We start from the raw sequence: 16,038 nt of genomic DNA on the forward strand, positions 1-16,038 counted from the left end.
CGCTGATAATTTGCTTATGTGAAATAATAACAAACAGTATATGCAACGCAAGATCAACAAGACTGCTATGCCCACGGTTATGAGTAGCCACGCTTTAAAGCCATTATGATAGCGGGAGATTTATTTATTCATAACGATAAAATACTTAGAAACTTAGGAGAGAAAAAAACTAGCCTGAACTGATGCAATTTCAGACAATCTGAGATTAACTGATATTACAAATTCTTGAAAATTGAAACAGAAAAAATATGCACACGTGAAACAAAAGTTGGTGTTGCCACAAATTATAAAATGTGCACAGCTAACGTTGTTAAGCTGAAACCAAGATGACCAGAAAGAAAAGTTGGTAAAAATGTAGCCTGAGGTAGACCAAACTGAATTTCTAGCACCTATGCAGTACTAAAAATTCTTACTTCTCACGCCCCCCTGGAACCTTCTTACGTCCCCCTGGTTGAGAAACATTATTTTAGACAATTATCGATTATCGATGTTCCTAAATCTTGCTCAGAAGTGGACATTGAATCGTGATAAAGTTGAACGTGTAGTGGGTACAGTAAACGCAGGTGCCTTACTTGATAATCTTACGTGATAATATAACATTATTTTATAATTGTATCTTAAATCTTGGCTGCGTTCTGTCTAATAAAGCTCGACTTTGTGAGTTATTCATTAAAATTTATTAGACAGTTCGTTATCATGAATAAGAAAGACACTTTCTTTGATCAAACTTGCTATCGATCCCATTGCCCCAGACGCAGAAAAGAAATGGAAGTTCTGGCTACTTCAATTCCAAGATTTTGTTCAACTGACCGTGGAACCTGGGATCGACCTAGTGAAAATCTTACGTCTCTACCTAACCGGATCTACTTTTGAATACGTGCAAGACTGCAAGACTTATGACGAAGCGATAGCGAAACTGAACGAAGTTTATGTTAAACCAAAAAACGTGATTTTTGCCAGATATGAATTTATTTCCAGGAAGCAACGAGACGGTGAATCGCTGGAAGAGTTTCTACATGCACTCCAACGACTGAGTAAGAACTGCGAGTATAAAAATGTTACCGCTGAACAATATCGCGAAGAGATGATTCGAGACGCTTTCATAAACAGTATGAGCTCTAACGAAATCCGCACGCGACTTTTGGAACATAGCGTGATAAGTCTACAAGAAACTGTCAACAAGGCCATGACATTAAACTCTGCCAAAGAAAATGCGAAGCTGTATACCAATTCCGACCCGATTATTCACTTAGTGAGCGCTGCAGACCCTGGGATTGAAATGACTAATACGTCAGCTGCGATTAAACAAGAATACTACTTTTGCGGGAAACGGCGACATCCGCGTGCTAATTGCCCTGCGAGAAACACCACGTGTAATAACTGTGGGAAAGTAGGTCATTTCGCGAAAGTATGCAGAAGCGCCTCCAAACGAACCGTTTCTGTTTCGGTTACATCGTTAATCAGCTTTTCCTCTTCGTCAACGGCTACTGAATTGAAAAATGTCATAGTAGAAGCTAAAATCAACGAGATCAACATTACAGCTCTGATCGACATTGGCAGCTCTCTAAGCTTTATCGATGAGTAATTATGTAAAACCTTGGAGATGAAACTACTGCCGACTGATGGAAAGGTTCTTACGGCCTCGACATCATTCCAGTCAAGACTCACAGGCTGTGCCATTGAATTACACGGCTTTCATTATTCAAATTCTAAACTGCACGTTTTACCGAATGTCTGTACTGATGTCATTATCGGACAAGACATACTACAACTACATTCTAGCATGACTGTCTCTTTTTGCGGACCAAAAGCTCCCTTAACTATCTGCGGTCTAGCGTTAGCCAAAATCCCAGCCCTTTCCCTATTCGCGAATCTCTCCATAAACTGCAAACCGGTAGCGGTGAAATAAAGAAGATATTCTGTTACGGAAGCAAAGTTCATCAACAACGAAGTAAGACGACTCTTAGCAGAGAATATCATTGAAGAAAGCTGCTCTCCATGAAGAGCGCAGACCCTCGTAGTGACTACTGATAATCACAAGAAGCGCACGATGATCGACTATTCTCAAACTGTCAGCCACTTTACACTATTTGATGCGTACCCTCTACCCAAAATTAGTGATATGGTACAAGCTATATCGAAATACCGTTTCTACAGTACCGTTGATCTAAAGAGTGCGTATTACCAATTTTCCATCAACGCTAGAGACAAACCATTCGAAGCTTTGCTTTGAAGCTGACGGAAGACTTTACCAGTTCAAACCATTTGGACTTTACCATTTGGAGTTACGAACGGTGTTGCATGTTTCCTAAGAGTCATGGATAACATCCTTAGAGTAGAAGAATTAAAAGATGGTTTTGTCTTCGTTGATAATGTTACAATCTGTGGCATGAATCAAGAAGAGCACGGCAAAAACCTGAATAGAATTAGAGAGGTCGCTGAGAAATACAATCTGACGCTTAATAAGGACAAATGTGAGTTCACAATGACCCAGGTAAAACTACTTGGATACATCATCGAACAGGGAACGTTAAAACCTGACCCAGGGAGATTCAAACCACTTCGACAGTTCAACTTCAAGAAATACAGCATCACTTCGAAGAGTGCTCAGGATGTTCGCTGCTTATTCCCAATGGATACCTAGATTCTCAGAGAAAATACATGCTTTGGCTAGATGCACAACGTTTCCCTTGCCTCAGCCAGCTGTATACGCTTTTAAAGCAATGACAAATGATATAGTGAACTCTGTAGTGACTGCCATCGATGATGAACTCCCATTCACGGTAGAGACAGACGCTTCTGATCACGCCATAGCCGCGACCCTCAGTCAGCTTGGAAAGCCCGTATCATTCTTTTCTAGAATGTTATCTCATGGTGAACAAAGACACTCTTCTGTAGAAAAGGAAGCGTATGGAATCGTAAAAGTAATCCGGAAATGGCAGCATTACTTGCTGCGGCACCATTTCCATCTAATTACTGATCAGCGATCTGTTGCCATCATGTTTAACAATAAGCAAGCCGGTAAAGCGAAGAACGACAAAATAATGAGATGGAGACTGGAACTATCTCCTTACAATAAATCCTTACAATAAAGGCCTAAACATAAAGGCAAACGCCCCATCTCGAATCTGTGGTAGCATACAAGTAGAGAACCTCACAATACAAACCCTACATCTACAAACAAACCAGACATACTTCTGGTTATCAATACAAACAATCTGTGTGATCCCGGAGTAACCCGTTTGGCCCACTACGTGAGAAGCAAAAATTTGCCTTCCACAATGGAAGAAATCCAAAAGATGGTCAACTCTTGCTGAGTTTGCGCTGAACTGAAACCTTGATTTTTGAAAGGAAATTCAGGAAAGCTAAACAAAGCAACTGTCCCCTTCAAACGGTTAAAAACGGTTAAAACGATTTTAAAGGTCCACTACTATCTACATCAAGTAATCGATATATATTAACCGTAGTCGACGAGTATTTCTGATTCCCGTTTGCATTTCCGTGCCCAGACATTTCTACCCAAGCAGTCAGCAAATGCCTAACCCAGGTTTTCTACCTTTTTGGATCGCGATCGCAGATCCTCATTCATGTCAAACCACTTGAAAACATACTTACATTCACTTGGCGTGGTCAACAGCCGCACGACTGCGCACAATCTTCAAGGTAATGGACAGGCAGGAAGATACAATGGAATTATAAGGAAGGCGGTCTCTTTAGCGCTAAGATCCCACAATCTACGGATTGAACAATGGGAAGAAGTAATACGCTTAGCGTTGCACTTGTTGCGCAGGTTGCTGTCGACAGCAACTAACGCTACTCCTCATGAGCGTCTATTCGGTTCTTCGAGTCGAACACCTACGGATACATCCCTCCCTACTTGGTTAACAACACCCGGAATGGTACTAATGAGACGGCTGAGCCAAACAAACAATCGCAACCTCCTAGTAGAAGAATTGGAACTGCTGGAAGTTAACCCTAAATATGCCCACGTCAGATTAACAGATTGAAGAGAAACCACTGTATCCCTGAAGCATCTCGCTCCTGCTGGAGGAAAGTGCGTTGCTGAAGATGGCAACCCAGATGAAACACAAGTGGGAACTGGAGCTCCTTGCGAAGAAGGTGAAAAAGGAGAAAAACTGGACGCTAACTACCTTACACCAGAAAATTCAGAAAGCAAAGAGGACACAGCGACAAGAGATGAACCTCATCAAACACCACCACGACGCTCCACAAGAATAAGACGAGCACCACAGCGCCTGCAGAACTACGTCCAATACCAGACGAGGGGTGAATGTAGTGGGTACACTAAACCCAGTTGCCTTACTTGATAATCTTACGTAATAGTATGACATTATCTTATGATTGTACCTCATGTATTGGCTGTGTTTTGTCTAATAAAACTCGGCTTTTTAGTTTATCATTGCAGAGCGATCAAACAATTCAGTTAAAAACCATAAGAGACGGTTCACTTTTAAGATGACAAACAGGTCCGTGCCAGAATCAGAATAAACGGCATATCTATGGACAATATGTAAGGTCTCTGTTAGAAAAAATTTTCTTTTTTTACTATTCCTTGTTCTCTTTATGTCTGATAATTCTGAATTGCGTCTTGTAAGCAATCATTGGGGTAAAATATTCCTTGTTTTTGAATGAAAGGCATATAAACGGAAACACATTGATTTTCCAAAGAACATACCCAATGTGCAATATGTGTCCATTGTTATTAAGGATTAGTATAAATTATGATAAAATAACATCGACTGCAGAGAGCAATGTGTACAAATTTAGAAGTTACGGATGCTATTAGTAAGAAATATCACGTGGAAAGCTGCCCGGTGGATTCACCATTTTTCTCAGTTTCATTAAAATAATCACAATTAATTTAATAGCAGCAGTGGAAAGAAATTGGCCGGCTTAAAACGTGCTATGGTATGGTATGGACACCGAACCTGAACATCCACAGTAGGAGGTTAGAAAATTATTGATCGATTGATTGAACTCTTAGTAGCGGGTGTGTGTGTGTTTACGTATTCGCTTGATAGTGGCTAATAAACGTTTATTGTTTTTGTTCTTGTTGTGCATCAGCTTACGGAATAGCCACGGACGCGGGGCTATAACAACTGGCGACGAGGTTACAAATTTACGAGTGAGCTTGTGAAAAGTGAACGCACGGAGAATCGTCAAAAAGCAGTATTGAACTGATCACAAGAGCAATTGGCAGAGATGGACGAACAAAAGACGGTGTTGTCCGCTCAGCAGAGCACAGAGTCGGCTCAAATGATGGGAACTGCCAGATTTCCCATCGGTGCACATCGTCCCTTCAATCCGAAAGAAGGAACTTGGGACACGTGGATACTGCAATTTCGCAGTTATCTTGAGATAAACTTCATCAACGACTCGAATTTGATGCGAAGTTGTTTCTCAGCGTCGTTAACACCTAATGCTTTTGAGGAGTTACGACGATCGTGTCTTCGAACGACACCGTATGATTTCACGTGTGATGAATGTGTGGCGAAGATGAAGGAGCTGTACGGACGACGAGTAATTTTGATGCGTGAAAGAGCGAACTTCTTCCGCATCACGCAGTCAGATCATCAAACCCCGAAGCAGTTTGCTAATTGTTTATGCGAGGCCGCAGGCCACTGCAACTTCGAGTCGTTCAACACGGAAGCAGCATTAGTGCTACAATTCATCAATGGCATGAAAAATGAAGAAATAAAGCTAAGGTTATTAGCCAAGGAAAACATCAAGCTAGATGAAGCACTGAGCTTTCTAGAGATGTACGAAGAAATTCATGGTTGCAGTAGTAGAGTTACTATGCAAGAGTGTCACGCAGTTAAAGAAACGAAGGGCTTAAAGTCCAGAGGCGTTTCAAATGTATATCACTGCTGTGGAGAAGCAGGACATTTTGCAAAGAAATGCAAGTTCCAACGCTCTAAGTGCTTCAAATGTGGGAAGCAAGGCCATCTGGCAAAAGTGTGTAAGCACCCTCAGAAATTAGGAAAGTCTCAGAAACAGCGACCCCAGAACAGCTGGAAAGACCACAAGTTATATGCGGATGGTATCTATGCCGTTAAGGAACGCGCACACAATTTTGAAGTCACCGTTAAAATCAACGGTAAGTCAACTCGAATGGAGCTGGACACTGGAGCCGCAGTTACCATCGTGACGCCGGAATGCTGGAAGAGCATAGGCAGCCCGAAACTAAAAAGGGCAACAGTGGTGTTGCGTAGTTTCATGGGGCACGAGGTGAACCTGAAAGGGGAGACGATGGTGACAGTAGAATGTGACACAGGTACGAGAAAGCTAGTGCTGCGAGTGGCCAAAAAGGGAGCGACCAATGTGATGGGTCAGGATAGGATCAACGCATTCGGAGCAAGTGAAACTCTTCGCTCTCTCCTTACAAATAAGAAGGAAGTGAATGCAGTTCAGTTGCGTACGCAAAATGGCGTGTGCGCTGAATTTCCAGAAGTGTTCGAAGATGGACTTGGGCATTGTACAAAGGTAAAGGCACACGTTGAGCTGAAGGATGGAGTTGTGCCAGTATTTCGAAAACCTTTTCCATTGGCATTCGCAATGCATGATGCAGTGGAAGAAGAGTTAGAGCGATATGTTGACATGGGTGTGCTGACCCCAATTGATAGATCAGCTTGGGCTGCATCCATCGTCACTGTAAAAGACCGAATGGTAAGATTCGAATATGCGCCGATTACTCCAAAGGACTAAATGATCGACTCATGGTTGACTCATACCCAATTCCGAGGCCTGAAGATCTCTACCAGGCATTGAGAGGTGGGAAAACATTTACCAAATTGGACTTATCGGAAGCGTATTTACAAGTTGAGCTGGATGAGGAATCCAAGAAGATTCTGGTTATCAATACACACAAAGGATTGTATCACTACAACAGACTGCCATTCAGTGTGGCTTCGGCACCTGCGATTTTCCAAAAGGTAATGGATACAATGTTAGCAGGAATTCCTAATGTTGCAGCGTACTCGGACGATATCATCTTAACAGGGGCAACCGATGATGAGCACCGGAGGACGCTGAAGTTAGTTCTGGGCCGATTGAAGGAATTTGGATTGCGGATTCACAAGGAGAAGTGTACCTTCTTCCAAAGAGAAGTCGAGTATCTGGGTCACATTCTCAGTTCGAAGGGTATCAGAGCAGACCCAAAGAAGACGGCAGCTATTGTTAATATGCCGTTGCCCACGAACATTGCGAAACTGCGGTCTTTCCTCGGTATGTGTAACTACTACACTCTCTCTCAATATTCGGTTCAAAGAAAGGCGTACCGCAAATGGCTGCATGCCGTTTGACAAGGTGGGCAATTGCGCTAATGAATTATTCGTTTGATATTGAATATCGCAGCACGAAAAATTTTTGTCAAACTGACTGTTTGTCCAGACTTCCCTCGTCAAGCGACTCATTTGATACAAATTTTGATCATCTGAATTAATCGAGAGGCTGAAGACGAATTAACAGTGAAACAATTGATTGTGGAATTGCAGGCGGAGTTACCGGTCACCGCCAGAGTAATTGCTGAAGCAACCGAGAAAGGCAGTGTGCTTAAGCAAGTGAAACAATTTGTTCTATCGGGCTGGCCTGAGAAATGCCCTAGGGAAGAGCTGCGCAGTTATTTCATTAAACGCACCGAACTGAGCGTATCATATGGATGCCTGTTATGGGGAATAAGGACGGTAATTCCGATGAAATTGCGATCAAGAGTGCTGATGAAACTGCATGAGACACATCCAGGCAGAGAGCGGATGGTATCAATGGCAAGGCAATTTTGTTGGTGGCCAGCGATGAACAAGGACATTGAAATGAAAGCGCAGAGTTGCGAAGGATGCGCTACTGCACAGAAGAATCCAGCAAAGGTGGCAGTTAAGCCATGGGAAGTAGCTGACAGGCCATGGAAAAGGATTCATGTTGATTTCGCGGGACCTATAAACGAAAAAATGTTCTCAATCATGGTGGATGCTCATTCAAAGTGGCCAGAAGCGCTGCACATGCCGCATATTGCAACAGAGCAGACCATCGAATCATTGAAGACCGTTCTCGCGCGGTTTGGTTTCCCAGAAGTCCTCGTTTCAGATAACGGAACGCAGTTTACGGCTAGTGAGTTCACAATTTTTTGTGCAGAAAATGGAATTCGTCATGTGACATCAGCGCCGTACCATGCACAGTCGAATGGTCAAGTGGAAAGATTCATTGACACCGTCAAGCGAGCATTGAAAAAATCGACAAATGATCGTCGCCCACAGAAGGATCGACTGCGCGAATTTTTGATGACTTATCGTATTACTCCGCATCCGAGTACAAAGCTAACGTTGTCTGAGATGTTTTTGAAAAGACGAATAAGAACTGTGTTTGATCTCATGTTTCCAAGGGGAATTGAGAATCTGGAGGAACAGAAGAGGAAAATGGAGAACACTTCGGGAAACCGTGCAGATCGTCAATTCAAGATCGGTGAAACAGTCATGGTTCGCGACTACACGCGTGATCGAAAGTTGTGGCGGGAAGGAGTAATAGTCGGGCAGCAAGGACAGGTGACATGGTTTGTGCAAGTCGGAAGGATGAGATGGAAACGGCATACGAACCAAATGCGTCACAAAAACACAGGGATTGCTGACGGTCTGGAGGAGAAAGATAATGAGATGGGTTCGTTACTGGAGGAAGCATTGCCAGCAGGAAATTCACCTGAAAGAAATACTGCAGCTGATGAAAACGTTCAGGACACTGAAACACCGAAAATTTTCCAAGATCAAACAAGCACGCCAGCTAAGGGAAGTGTGGACAGTCCTAAAGCGTCAGTCCACGCAGAAAGCAGTTCGACCACCGTAGAAATAGGCGACAAGGAACGTAAACCAGATGGAAGCGTCACCATAAAGCAGGATGAAGTTCTTCAGAAGCCACGTCGATCAAACCGTGTCCGGAAGCCCCCCAATCGACTAAGCATCTGAAGAACTGGGGGGAGGTGTTATGGTATGGTATGGACACCGAACCTGAACATTCACAGTAGGAGGTTAGAAAATTATTGATCGATTGATTGAACTCTTAGCAGCGTGTGTGTGTGTTTACGTATTCGCTTGATAGTGGCTAATAAACGTTTATTGTTTTTGTTCTTGTTGTGCATCAGCTTACGGAATAGCCACGGACGCGGGACTATAACAAAACGCAGTCAAGAAAGCACGTGAAATCTATACCTAAAATGTTGATAATAGCAGCTATAAAGACTGAACATTTACGAAATGGTGAAACAAAGCACTTTGTTCTGGAATTCTATGGAAAGTGCTGTTCGCGGATAGCACTGACTCAGTTTTGGTATGCAGTACCAAGTAGGGCCTCTTAATCTGCTGATTTGCAATTAGAATATAATGGGAACGTTGAAAACGATAAGCCGACACTTCCTCACGGAGTTGTCCTTCTTGCTGATTTCTTGCGTCTTCCTCATTGACTAATGCTGTATTCCTAGTTGTGATATTTGTTTGCGTTTAAGTTATCTAGTATATGTTGTTTTTGTATTATTCTTATTTTATATTAATTAAAAATATCCTTGAGGAACATTACAGTTGCCTATTTGGTTTTACATGCCATTAGGTTAGAACTTTGCATAGAGTTAAAGTTGTAAGTTGAGATTTTATGCGACAAAACAATCAAAAATGTTTAGTGACAACATAGTATCTGCCAATTTCTGGTAGTTAATTGCATTAATCATTACTGTTGAAAACTCCCTCGGTTTGAGCCTGAAGATCCCAATCTGCTACCGTAACCGGTGTTGTTGTGGTGGTGACGTAATCGGCGAGTAATCGGTGTGTGTGTTCGCGAGCTTAAACGTGACCTTGTGTTTGTGTGTGTGTTGTGCGATTCTTTCCGAATAAATCTTAGTTTCCGTACGTTGTTGTTCCCGAACTTAATTAACGCTGATAAGCCTGAGAGAGGGCCATTGACCCGTTAGTGAAATTCAACTGTTCCGAACACAGTTGGATCGAGCATTACAATTACATTTGCATATATACATTATTTTGCTCAACTGCAATAAAAGTTTTATTAAATTAACCTTTTAATTTTTTTAAATACACAATAATTAAATGTTTAATTAAAAATTGTAAAGCTCTGAATTGAATCTGAAAGCTGATAATTGATAAGAAAAGAGAAATTAACAAATAGAACGTATCAGACTGAAAACCAATGAAATTCATTGTAAAAAAAGAAGGCGGAAAGAGGCTGTTGAAACCACTTTCGCTCGAGCCTGATAATCTGAACTGCTACCGTAACCTGAAGGTTCGTTGGTTGGTTGTGACGTCAAAGTTACGTGTTTACGCATAAACGCAAGAGTGAGCAACGTGTGTGTGTTGGTGACGTGTGAATGCTTGATTGCTTTGACCGTTTCGGGTGGGAGTGTGTCTGACTCTTCGTGCTCTGTATTGGTCATCTCTGAATAAATAAAATCCTTGTTTTGCTATTCCCGAATCACAGCAACTTCTTTTAAGCCTGAGAAGAGCCAGCGACTCAGTTAGCTATACTCAGCTGTCTTGCGTGCAGTTGTATTGGACTTGAGAATCATGAACCTAATTATTCTCAACACAGGTTTTACTTTCCTTTTGTATTGTTTTAATGTGGTACAATAAAATAACAATAACAATTGTGTTCAAAAACATTTATCATGCATAATGATGAAATTCACACGAAATTAAATATTAAAAAAATAAAATTCGAAAACAGTATTATTATGGAAAGTTTATAAAAATGATCATCATTATTTTGAACAAATTTAGAATTTAAATTCATTTAAATATTTCATTTCTCAACAAAGTGATGTTTCGTCAATGGAATGTAGCTAAGAAAAACAGATTGAAGTGGTGCTGAAAAGGACCGTTGGGCTATGAACAAAATAGTCGTAACAAAGTTAAGCGCGTTCACCCCGTGTACGACGAGCCAACTGAACATCCTTTGGCATAATGGTGACACGTTTTGCGTGAATAGCACACAAGTTTGTGTCTTCGAACAGGCTGACCAGGTAAGCTTCAGCCGCTTCCTGTAAAGCAAAAAATGCTGACGATTGGAATCGCAACTCAGTTTTGTAGTCTTGAGCAACTTCCCGAACCAAACGCTGAAATGGCAGCTTCCTGATCAACAGCTCTGTACTTTTTTGATAACGGCGAATTTCACGAAGAGCCACTGTCCCTGGACGATAGCGATGTAGTCTCTTCACTCTATCAGCATTGGGGGCAATCATTTGAGCCGCTTTAGTGGCCAACTGCTTACGGGGGGCTTTTCCACCAGTATTTTTGCGAGCGGCTTGCTGTACGAACCATTTTCACTCGAAAGCAATCAACTGATGGCAAAATAAATATTCACTCCTTTATACACATAACTGCAATTGACCTTGAACTGTAATTGGTCAACTGAGTTTCAAAAATGATTGGCTGGGGAAAAAGGCGGGAAACAAGTTGTGATGCATGTTTCATCTTGCCTCTTTTAGCTCACAGTTTTTAACAATAATTTCAAATGTTTTATAAACAATCTTATCAGTTTACAATATCCCATTAATGCTTAAACATTTAGATTAACTGGTAAAAATTTACTTTGTGTAGGTGAAAAACAAATTTTAACAAAAGTATAGTTTTATTTATTGAATTTCATTGATTTGAATAAAAATTAATGTGGTCCTGAAAAGGACCGTTGGGTTTTTATTATTTCCTTAAATATGCTGGTATCATAGTTTACTTTCCATTTATGTACTTGCTAATTGCTTTGGTACCTTCGCTGACTGCATGTTTGCTAAGTTCTCCAGGCAAAAGCAAACGGACAGCCGTTTGAATTTCCCGTGAAGTGATCGTTGTGCGTTGACTGTAGTTGGCAAGACGACTCGCCTCAACGGCAAGGCGATCAAAAATGTCATAAACAAAACTGTTCATGATTGACATCGCCCTGTTGCTGATACCAATATAAGGATGAACTTGCTTCAAAACCTTGTAGATGTAACTAGCGAACGATTTTTTCTTGGGATGACGTCGTTTGTGATCACCAGACCTGGCCGCTTTCTGTGCTTTGACACCTTTCTTCATGCTTTTAACTACTGGTTTCAGGGTTATGTTACTCCTAACGACTGAAACGTCAAGATTAAAATGCAGTTTCTAAAGAGAGTTTTTATACTAAAACGAAGGGGAAAATAGCCAATAGCGTTTCACAGGAACGTTTGAAATTTATGTGCAAGAACCAATAGCATTTCGTAGAAAATGTTTCAATGAGCACTTTGACCTAATTCTTGATTTTTGATTATTTAAAGAAAATTTCAAGGGAAATGTTCATGGTTGAAAGAGGTTTGCTTGGTGTTTGTTGACTGAAGATATCTAATCGTGGGTAAAATGGTTGTTGGTTGGGTAAAACAATAGTAAATAAAATGTGTGAAAATGTTTTACTGTAGTCTATCTGCTGAAAGTACAATTTACTAATCGGTGATGTTTAATCACTTGCTGTTACGTCTGAATTAAAAAAAGCTAGAATTAACATATTATCACCGCTTCTTAATTTTCATACTGCTCATTACAAAATTTATTTAACCAACAAAATTAAACAGTCATACAGAAAAGAGGATTCAGTCATCAACGTGAAGGAACCTGCGCATTAGTATTGAGGAGACTGTGTGTTTTTTCAGTTTGTTTGGAAGTTTCCTATCTTAGTGTGACTGCTTGTGTTTGTGCTATACTGAATGTTTACTTTGTCTTATGTCTGTGGCTTACAATTATTCTTTGTATGTAAAATGTGTCGACACTTGATCAAGTTTTGATTGACGGTTATCGTGACGGAAGTCAGTGCAACACGGTTAAGGTTGGATTGTGAAACGTAATTGATTTTCCCGCCTTTCAGTATGAAATTTACAGTCCACTGTGATTGCGAGCGAGTGAACCTGCATTTTCGCTGTAATATGGTATATGATAACGAAAACCAGCATGCCCCAGCCCTGCTTCACAACAAAAAAAGGACTCAGCTGACGGTTTGAGTCAAACGACCAATACGCTATTGTCCACCGATAGTCACGGAAACTGAATGGATGCAGCAATTGGCAATTGCCTGCTGTCAACATCCAGCTGTTCTTTCGTTTGTCATGTGGTGGGGTCCATCGGTTATCGACTGCTATGACTTGCATCCTGAACGAGAAGACTATTTGTTGGTGAGTGTGATTGCGTCTGTGTGTATTAGTTTGTAGCGCTCTCCTGCTCGGGCGTTGCTCATTTTATTGTACACTTTTTTAAGTTCCTATACCTTGCGTTTTATGGTGCATTTATTGTACAATGCCCAAGACCTCATCTATGACAACAGAGACAGCAGAAAGTGAGGAAACATGACTTAAGAAAAGCCTGGCGTAATTGACTTTCCCGCTTTTCAATATGAAATTTATAGTCCACTGTGATTGCGAGCGAGTGAACCTGTATTTTTGCTGATTACATTCTGGTCCTCTGTGCCAGATTCTTGGCAATAGGCAAAGAGAAATCCACTCAGAATGACATACGTTCCGGTTCAAGTCGATTAATTATGAAGACCAAGACGGTGGTGCACAAAGTAGAAGTTCAATGGGCGAAGGTTCATGGCATGGTTGATCAACTGATACAACTCTGTGAAAATGCGTCGCATCCTGATGACAGCCGGAAACTACTCGAGGAAGTGATGGCGTTCCGTGACACCGCGATAGACGTGCACCTATAGTTGGAAGAGGCTCTCACGGGTTGGGAATGAGACCAAGGGGTCACTCAGTGGGATACATACGCACAAAGGATTCAGAGTGCCTGCTGAGCAGCGCGAGCTGAGATCTGACAGCTGTTCCGCCAGATCCAAAGACCTCAACCTCCGCAGTAGCAGCAAGCCAGAGGTGAATGGAAAGCTCCTGGAACTGAGGATGCCAGCGTTTTCCAGCAGGGGGCTCAAATTCACAACGTTCTGGGACCGTTTCCAGGCAGGGGTCCATCGTCAGAAGGACTTGGACGACTCCTTGAAATTCGTGAACTTGCTTTCGAGCCTATCTGGTGAGTCTGATGAAAAAAATCATGCCGAGTTCTGGCGTGAATTATCCACACGTCGTCGAGTTGTTGAAGACACGTTTTGGACGTACGGATGCCGTAGTTCAGAAACACGTGAAAGCACTTTGGGACGTAAAACTTTGCACTGACTCAGGGAACGGTATTCATGCCCAGGCGACACCTCTGATGCCTGAACACTCTGGAGAAGGACCCATCGTTAGGAGAAATGACTGTAAGCGAAGCCTTCCTGCAGCTTCTAGCGGAAAGATTTCCTGAAATACTTGCTTTGCGTGCGACATCCATGTGCAGTCAGGGTCAGGCGTTGAGAACGACCTGTGAGAATTTCTTGACTTCGCTCAGGTTAAGGCTACAGCGATGCGTGCAGCGGCTACCATCTCAGGTGGAAGACGGATTGTCAAGCCGTACGAAATGAGACAGAAAGAAGCAGGACCAGGTGCCAAGAGCTGCACCGAACCCACCAGAGAGGCAAAACGAACCGCAAAGGTGTCTATAACCGTGCGGCACCTGTCAATCATCAGCAGCTGTCCATTCTGTAAGGATGCCCACGACGCTGCCAATTGTACAGAGTTACAGAAGACAGACGTTCAGACGCCCAGCATGGCAGTCAAGAGTAAGTTTTGCATTTGGTGATTTCAGAATGGCCACCAGGCGAGAGTTTGCAAGGTGAGCTGAAAATGTTCAATGTCTGGATGTCGGAGTCATCATCATGGGCTTCTGCACCCGCTGCAGTAGCCGTCTCAGGACATGTCATCTGAGCCACTGAAGTCTTAGAGCTGGATGCTGACCGCCAGTGGAGGAGTTCATCAAATCCGCCTACAGAACGTGCACCCACGTGCTTTCAGGAAGGATGGACAATGCATGGTTGTCTATTGCCTTCTTGACCCTGGTTCCCAGAGCTCCTTTATTCAGAAGGACGTGGCTGATGCACTGGGACGCCTTGCACCACATTACGTGGTTTCAAATTCTCCCTGCTGTCGCAACTAAGAGCAGGACCACGGCGTACCACCCACATTTTTACGCTCTAGCGGAGAGGATGAACATGAAAAGTGTCCAGTGACCAGCTGATGGACTGGAATGTCCATCTCGACCTGGTGCTCATCACGTAACGGCCCAACGTCCTCCATACCACTGGGGATCACCCTGCCGGTTAATATTCAGCAGGGAGCTGAAACTAACAGTGGGTTTGATATACGGTGTTCCTCACGGCGCGCAGGAGAAAACCAAAGGGTTGTTCGTCCAACGCTTGCGCCACAAACTGGAGCAACTGTTCGGCGCAAATTAAGAAAAAGCAGGGCTCTAGCATCCCTGACAAAAGGTATGGAGGAATAAACATGCGCACGGGCATGTGTACGAACCAGGCGACCAGGGTGTCTGCAGTTATCCATGAAAACGAAGTTAGAAGCTCACTAAGAAGGACCATATTTGGTGTAGAAAATGTTTGGCTGCAATAGGTACATGCTAAACAAGGTCTGTAAGGGAAGGGATCATATGGTAGTCCATTTCAACCGCCTGAAACTATTCCTTGAATGGCAGCAGAACGCTGAGACGTGGGAAGTAGGGCAAAATAAGAGAAGCACGCGTCGACCAGCGTGGTTGCGATATTTTTTATTTGCACAGGGGACGGTGAACAGCGGACGTGGGGATGGTCCCACTTCGGCACAATGTTGTTCCCATTTGGTCCCACTGTTCATTTATTGGTCGTTGTCCTCGCTGTTTTATTAGTCCGCAATCTCGCTATTTTATTAGACCGTAAAGTCTTTTTCGTATTGGTTTTCCTTGTCTAATTGCCCATTGATTCAATCTTTCCCTTGTGATTAGCTGTAATATTTTTTCATTTCATTGGGTCAAATATTCCCATTTAGAATTACGTAACTTTAATAATAGTGACGTAACATAAAAAATGAAAATATTTCATCATTCCCAACTTTATTGGTCTGGTTGAAGTTTCATCACTCCCTTAAAATTTTTGTTAATTTAAAAATATAATCTG

The 16,038-nt window shown here is 42.4% G+C and overlaps 8 protein-coding genes across 8 annotated transcripts; 5 read left to right on the forward strand and 3 right to left on the reverse strand.

Annotated features, from left to right (window-relative positions):
* The first annotated feature begins 40 nt into the window (after positions 1 to 40).
* Positions 41 to 1,787, forward strand: Tsp_11292 (zinc knuckle protein). The gene is made up of 4 exons (XM_003369955.1): positions 41 to 83; positions 471 to 553; positions 710 to 1,581; positions 1,658 to 1,787. Exons 1-4 carry the CDS (start codon positions 41 to 43, stop codon positions 1,785 to 1,787), a joined length of 1,128 nt encoding a protein of 375 aa, XP_003370003.1.
* Positions 1,788 to 2,317: 530 nt separating this feature from the next.
* On the forward strand, positions 2,318 to 4,007 carry Tsp_11293 (conserved hypothetical protein). Its single transcript, XM_003369956.1, has 3 exons — positions 2,318 to 2,474; positions 2,590 to 3,021; positions 3,664 to 4,007. The coding sequence occupies exons 1-3, from the start codon at positions 2,318 to 2,320 to the stop codon at positions 4,005 to 4,007; spliced, it is 933 nt and encodes a 310-aa protein (XP_003370004.1).
* A 1,216-nt stretch (positions 4,008 to 5,223) lies between these two features.
* Positions 5,224 to 8,969, forward strand: Tsp_11294 (putative integrase core domain protein). Its single transcript, XM_003369957.1, has 3 exons — positions 5,224 to 6,624; positions 6,693 to 7,245; positions 7,468 to 8,969. The coding sequence occupies exons 1-3, from the start codon at positions 5,224 to 5,226 to the stop codon at positions 8,967 to 8,969; spliced, it is 3,456 nt and encodes a 1,151-aa protein (XP_003370005.1).
* A 1,946-nt stretch (positions 8,970 to 10,915) lies between these two features.
* Positions 10,916 to 11,245, reverse strand: Tsp_11295 (histone H3, embryonic). The gene has a single exon (XM_003369958.1). It carries the CDS (start codon positions 11,243 to 11,245, stop codon positions 10,916 to 10,918), a length of 330 nt encoding a protein of 109 aa, XP_003370006.1.
* A 487-nt stretch (positions 11,246 to 11,732) lies between these two features.
* On the reverse strand, positions 11,733 to 13,159 carry Tsp_11296 (histone H2B). The gene is made up of 2 exons (XM_003369959.1): positions 12,892 to 13,159; positions 11,733 to 12,118 (listed from the first exon to the last, which is right to left on the reverse strand). Exons 1-2 carry the CDS (start codon positions 13,157 to 13,159, stop codon positions 11,733 to 11,735), a joined length of 654 nt encoding a protein of 217 aa, XP_003370007.1.
* A 386-nt stretch (positions 13,160 to 13,545) lies between these two features.
* Tsp_11297 (conserved hypothetical protein) lies at positions 13,546 to 14,037 on the forward strand. The gene is given in 3 exon segments (XM_003369960.1): positions 13,546 to 13,704; positions 13,724 to 13,879; positions 13,924 to 14,037. The coding sequence occupies 3 exon segments, from the start codon at positions 13,546 to 13,548 to the stop codon at positions 14,035 to 14,037; spliced, it is 429 nt and encodes a 142-aa protein (XP_003370008.1).
* A 365-nt stretch (positions 14,038 to 14,402) lies between these two features.
* On the forward strand, positions 14,403 to 15,105 carry Tsp_11298 (conserved hypothetical protein). Its single transcript, XM_003369961.1, has 2 exons — positions 14,403 to 14,658; positions 14,891 to 15,105. The coding sequence occupies exons 1-2, from the start codon at positions 14,403 to 14,405 to the stop codon at positions 15,103 to 15,105; spliced, it is 471 nt and encodes a 156-aa protein (XP_003370009.1).
* Positions 15,106 to 15,146: 41 nt separating this feature from the next.
* On the reverse strand, positions 15,147 to 15,739 carry Tsp_11299 (hypothetical protein). Its single transcript, XM_003369962.1, is given in 3 exon segments — positions 15,147 to 15,213; positions 15,225 to 15,419; positions 15,555 to 15,739. The coding sequence occupies 3 exon segments, from the start codon at positions 15,737 to 15,739 to the stop codon at positions 15,147 to 15,149; spliced, it is 447 nt and encodes a 148-aa protein (XP_003370010.1).
* Positions 15,740 to 16,038: the final 299 nt, after the last annotated feature.

This window comes from Trichinella spiralis (genome assembly GCF_000181795.1).
Source record: "Trichinella spiralis strain ISS 195 chromosome Unknown Scfld1356, whole genome shotgun sequence".
NCBI classification, from domain to species: Eukaryota; Metazoa; Nematoda; class Enoplea; order Trichinellida; family Trichinellidae; genus Trichinella; species Trichinella spiralis.

Excerpts from the sequence above, each read along its gene's own strand:
- Tsp_11293 (XM_003369956.1), top strand. The coding sequence starts at position 2,318 with ATGGATAACATCCTTAGAGTAGAAGAATTAAAAGATGGTTTTGTCTTC. Across the intron at positions 2,475-2,589 it reads GACGCTTAATAAGGACAAAT|CATCACTTCGAAGAGTGCTC; the intron begins GTGAGTTCACAA and ends CAAGAAATACAG. Across the intron at positions 3,022-3,663 it reads GTTTAACAATAAGCAAGCCG|GTAATGGACAGGCAGGAAGA; the intron begins GTAAAGCGAAGA and ends ACAATCTTCAAG.
- Tsp_11297 (XM_003369960.1), top strand. The coding sequence starts at position 13,546 with ATGAAGACCAAGACGGTGGTGCACAAAGTAGAAGTTCAATGGGCGAAG. Across the intron at positions 13,880-13,923 it reads GCAGTAGCAGCAAGCCAGAG|CAGGGGGCTCAAATTCACAA; the intron begins GTGAATGGAAAG and ends AGCGTTTTCCAG.
- Tsp_11299 (XM_003369962.1), bottom strand. The coding sequence starts at position 15,739 with ATGAACAGTGGGACCAAATGGGAACAACATTGTGCCGAAGTGGGACCA. Across the intron at positions 15,420-15,554 it reads TCAAGGAATAGTTTCAGGCG|ACACCCTGGTCGCCTGGTTC; the intron begins GTTGAAATGGAC and ends GGATAACTGCAG.
- Tsp_11296 (XM_003369959.1), bottom strand. The coding sequence starts at position 13,159 with ATGCAAGTCATAGCAGTCGATAACCGATGGACCCCACCACATGACAAA. Across the intron at positions 12,119-12,891 it reads GCTCGCAATCACAGTGGACT|TCGTTAGGAGTAACATAACC; the intron begins GTAAATTTCATA and ends TTGACGTTTCAG.
- Tsp_11292 (XM_003369955.1), top strand. The coding sequence starts at position 41 with ATGCAACGCAAGATCAACAAGACTGCTATGCCCACGGTTATGA. Across the intron at positions 554-709 it reads TTGAACGTGTAGTGGGTACA|ACACTTTCTTTGATCAAACT; the intron begins GTAAACGCAGGT and ends TGAATAAGAAAG. Across the intron at positions 1,582-1,657 it reads TCTCTAAGCTTTATCGATGA|TCAAGACTCACAGGCTGTGC; the intron begins GTAATTATGTAA and ends ACATCATTCCAG.
- Tsp_11294 (XM_003369957.1), top strand. The coding sequence starts at position 5,224 with ATGGACGAACAAAAGACGGTGTTGTCCGCTCAGCAGAGCACAGAGTCG. Across the intron at positions 6,625-6,692 it reads AGCGATATGTTGACATGGGT|ATTCGAATATGCGCCGATTA; the intron begins GTGCTGACCCCA and ends CCGAATGGTAAG. Across the intron at positions 7,246-7,467 it reads GAAACTGCGGTCTTTCCTCG|AGGCTGAAGACGAATTAACA; the intron begins GTATGTGTAACT and ends GAATTAATCGAG.
- Tsp_11295 (XM_003369958.1), bottom strand. The coding sequence starts at position 11,245 with ATGATTGCCCCCAATGCTGATAGAGTGAAGAGACTACATCGCTATCGT.
- Tsp_11298 (XM_003369961.1), top strand. The coding sequence starts at position 14,403 with ATGCGTGCAGCGGCTACCATCTCAGGTGGAAGACGGATTGTCAAGCCG. Across the intron at positions 14,659-14,890 it reads GCCCAGCATGGCAGTCAAGA|GAAGGATGGACAATGCATGG; the intron begins GTAAGTTTTGCA and ends ACGTGCTTTCAG.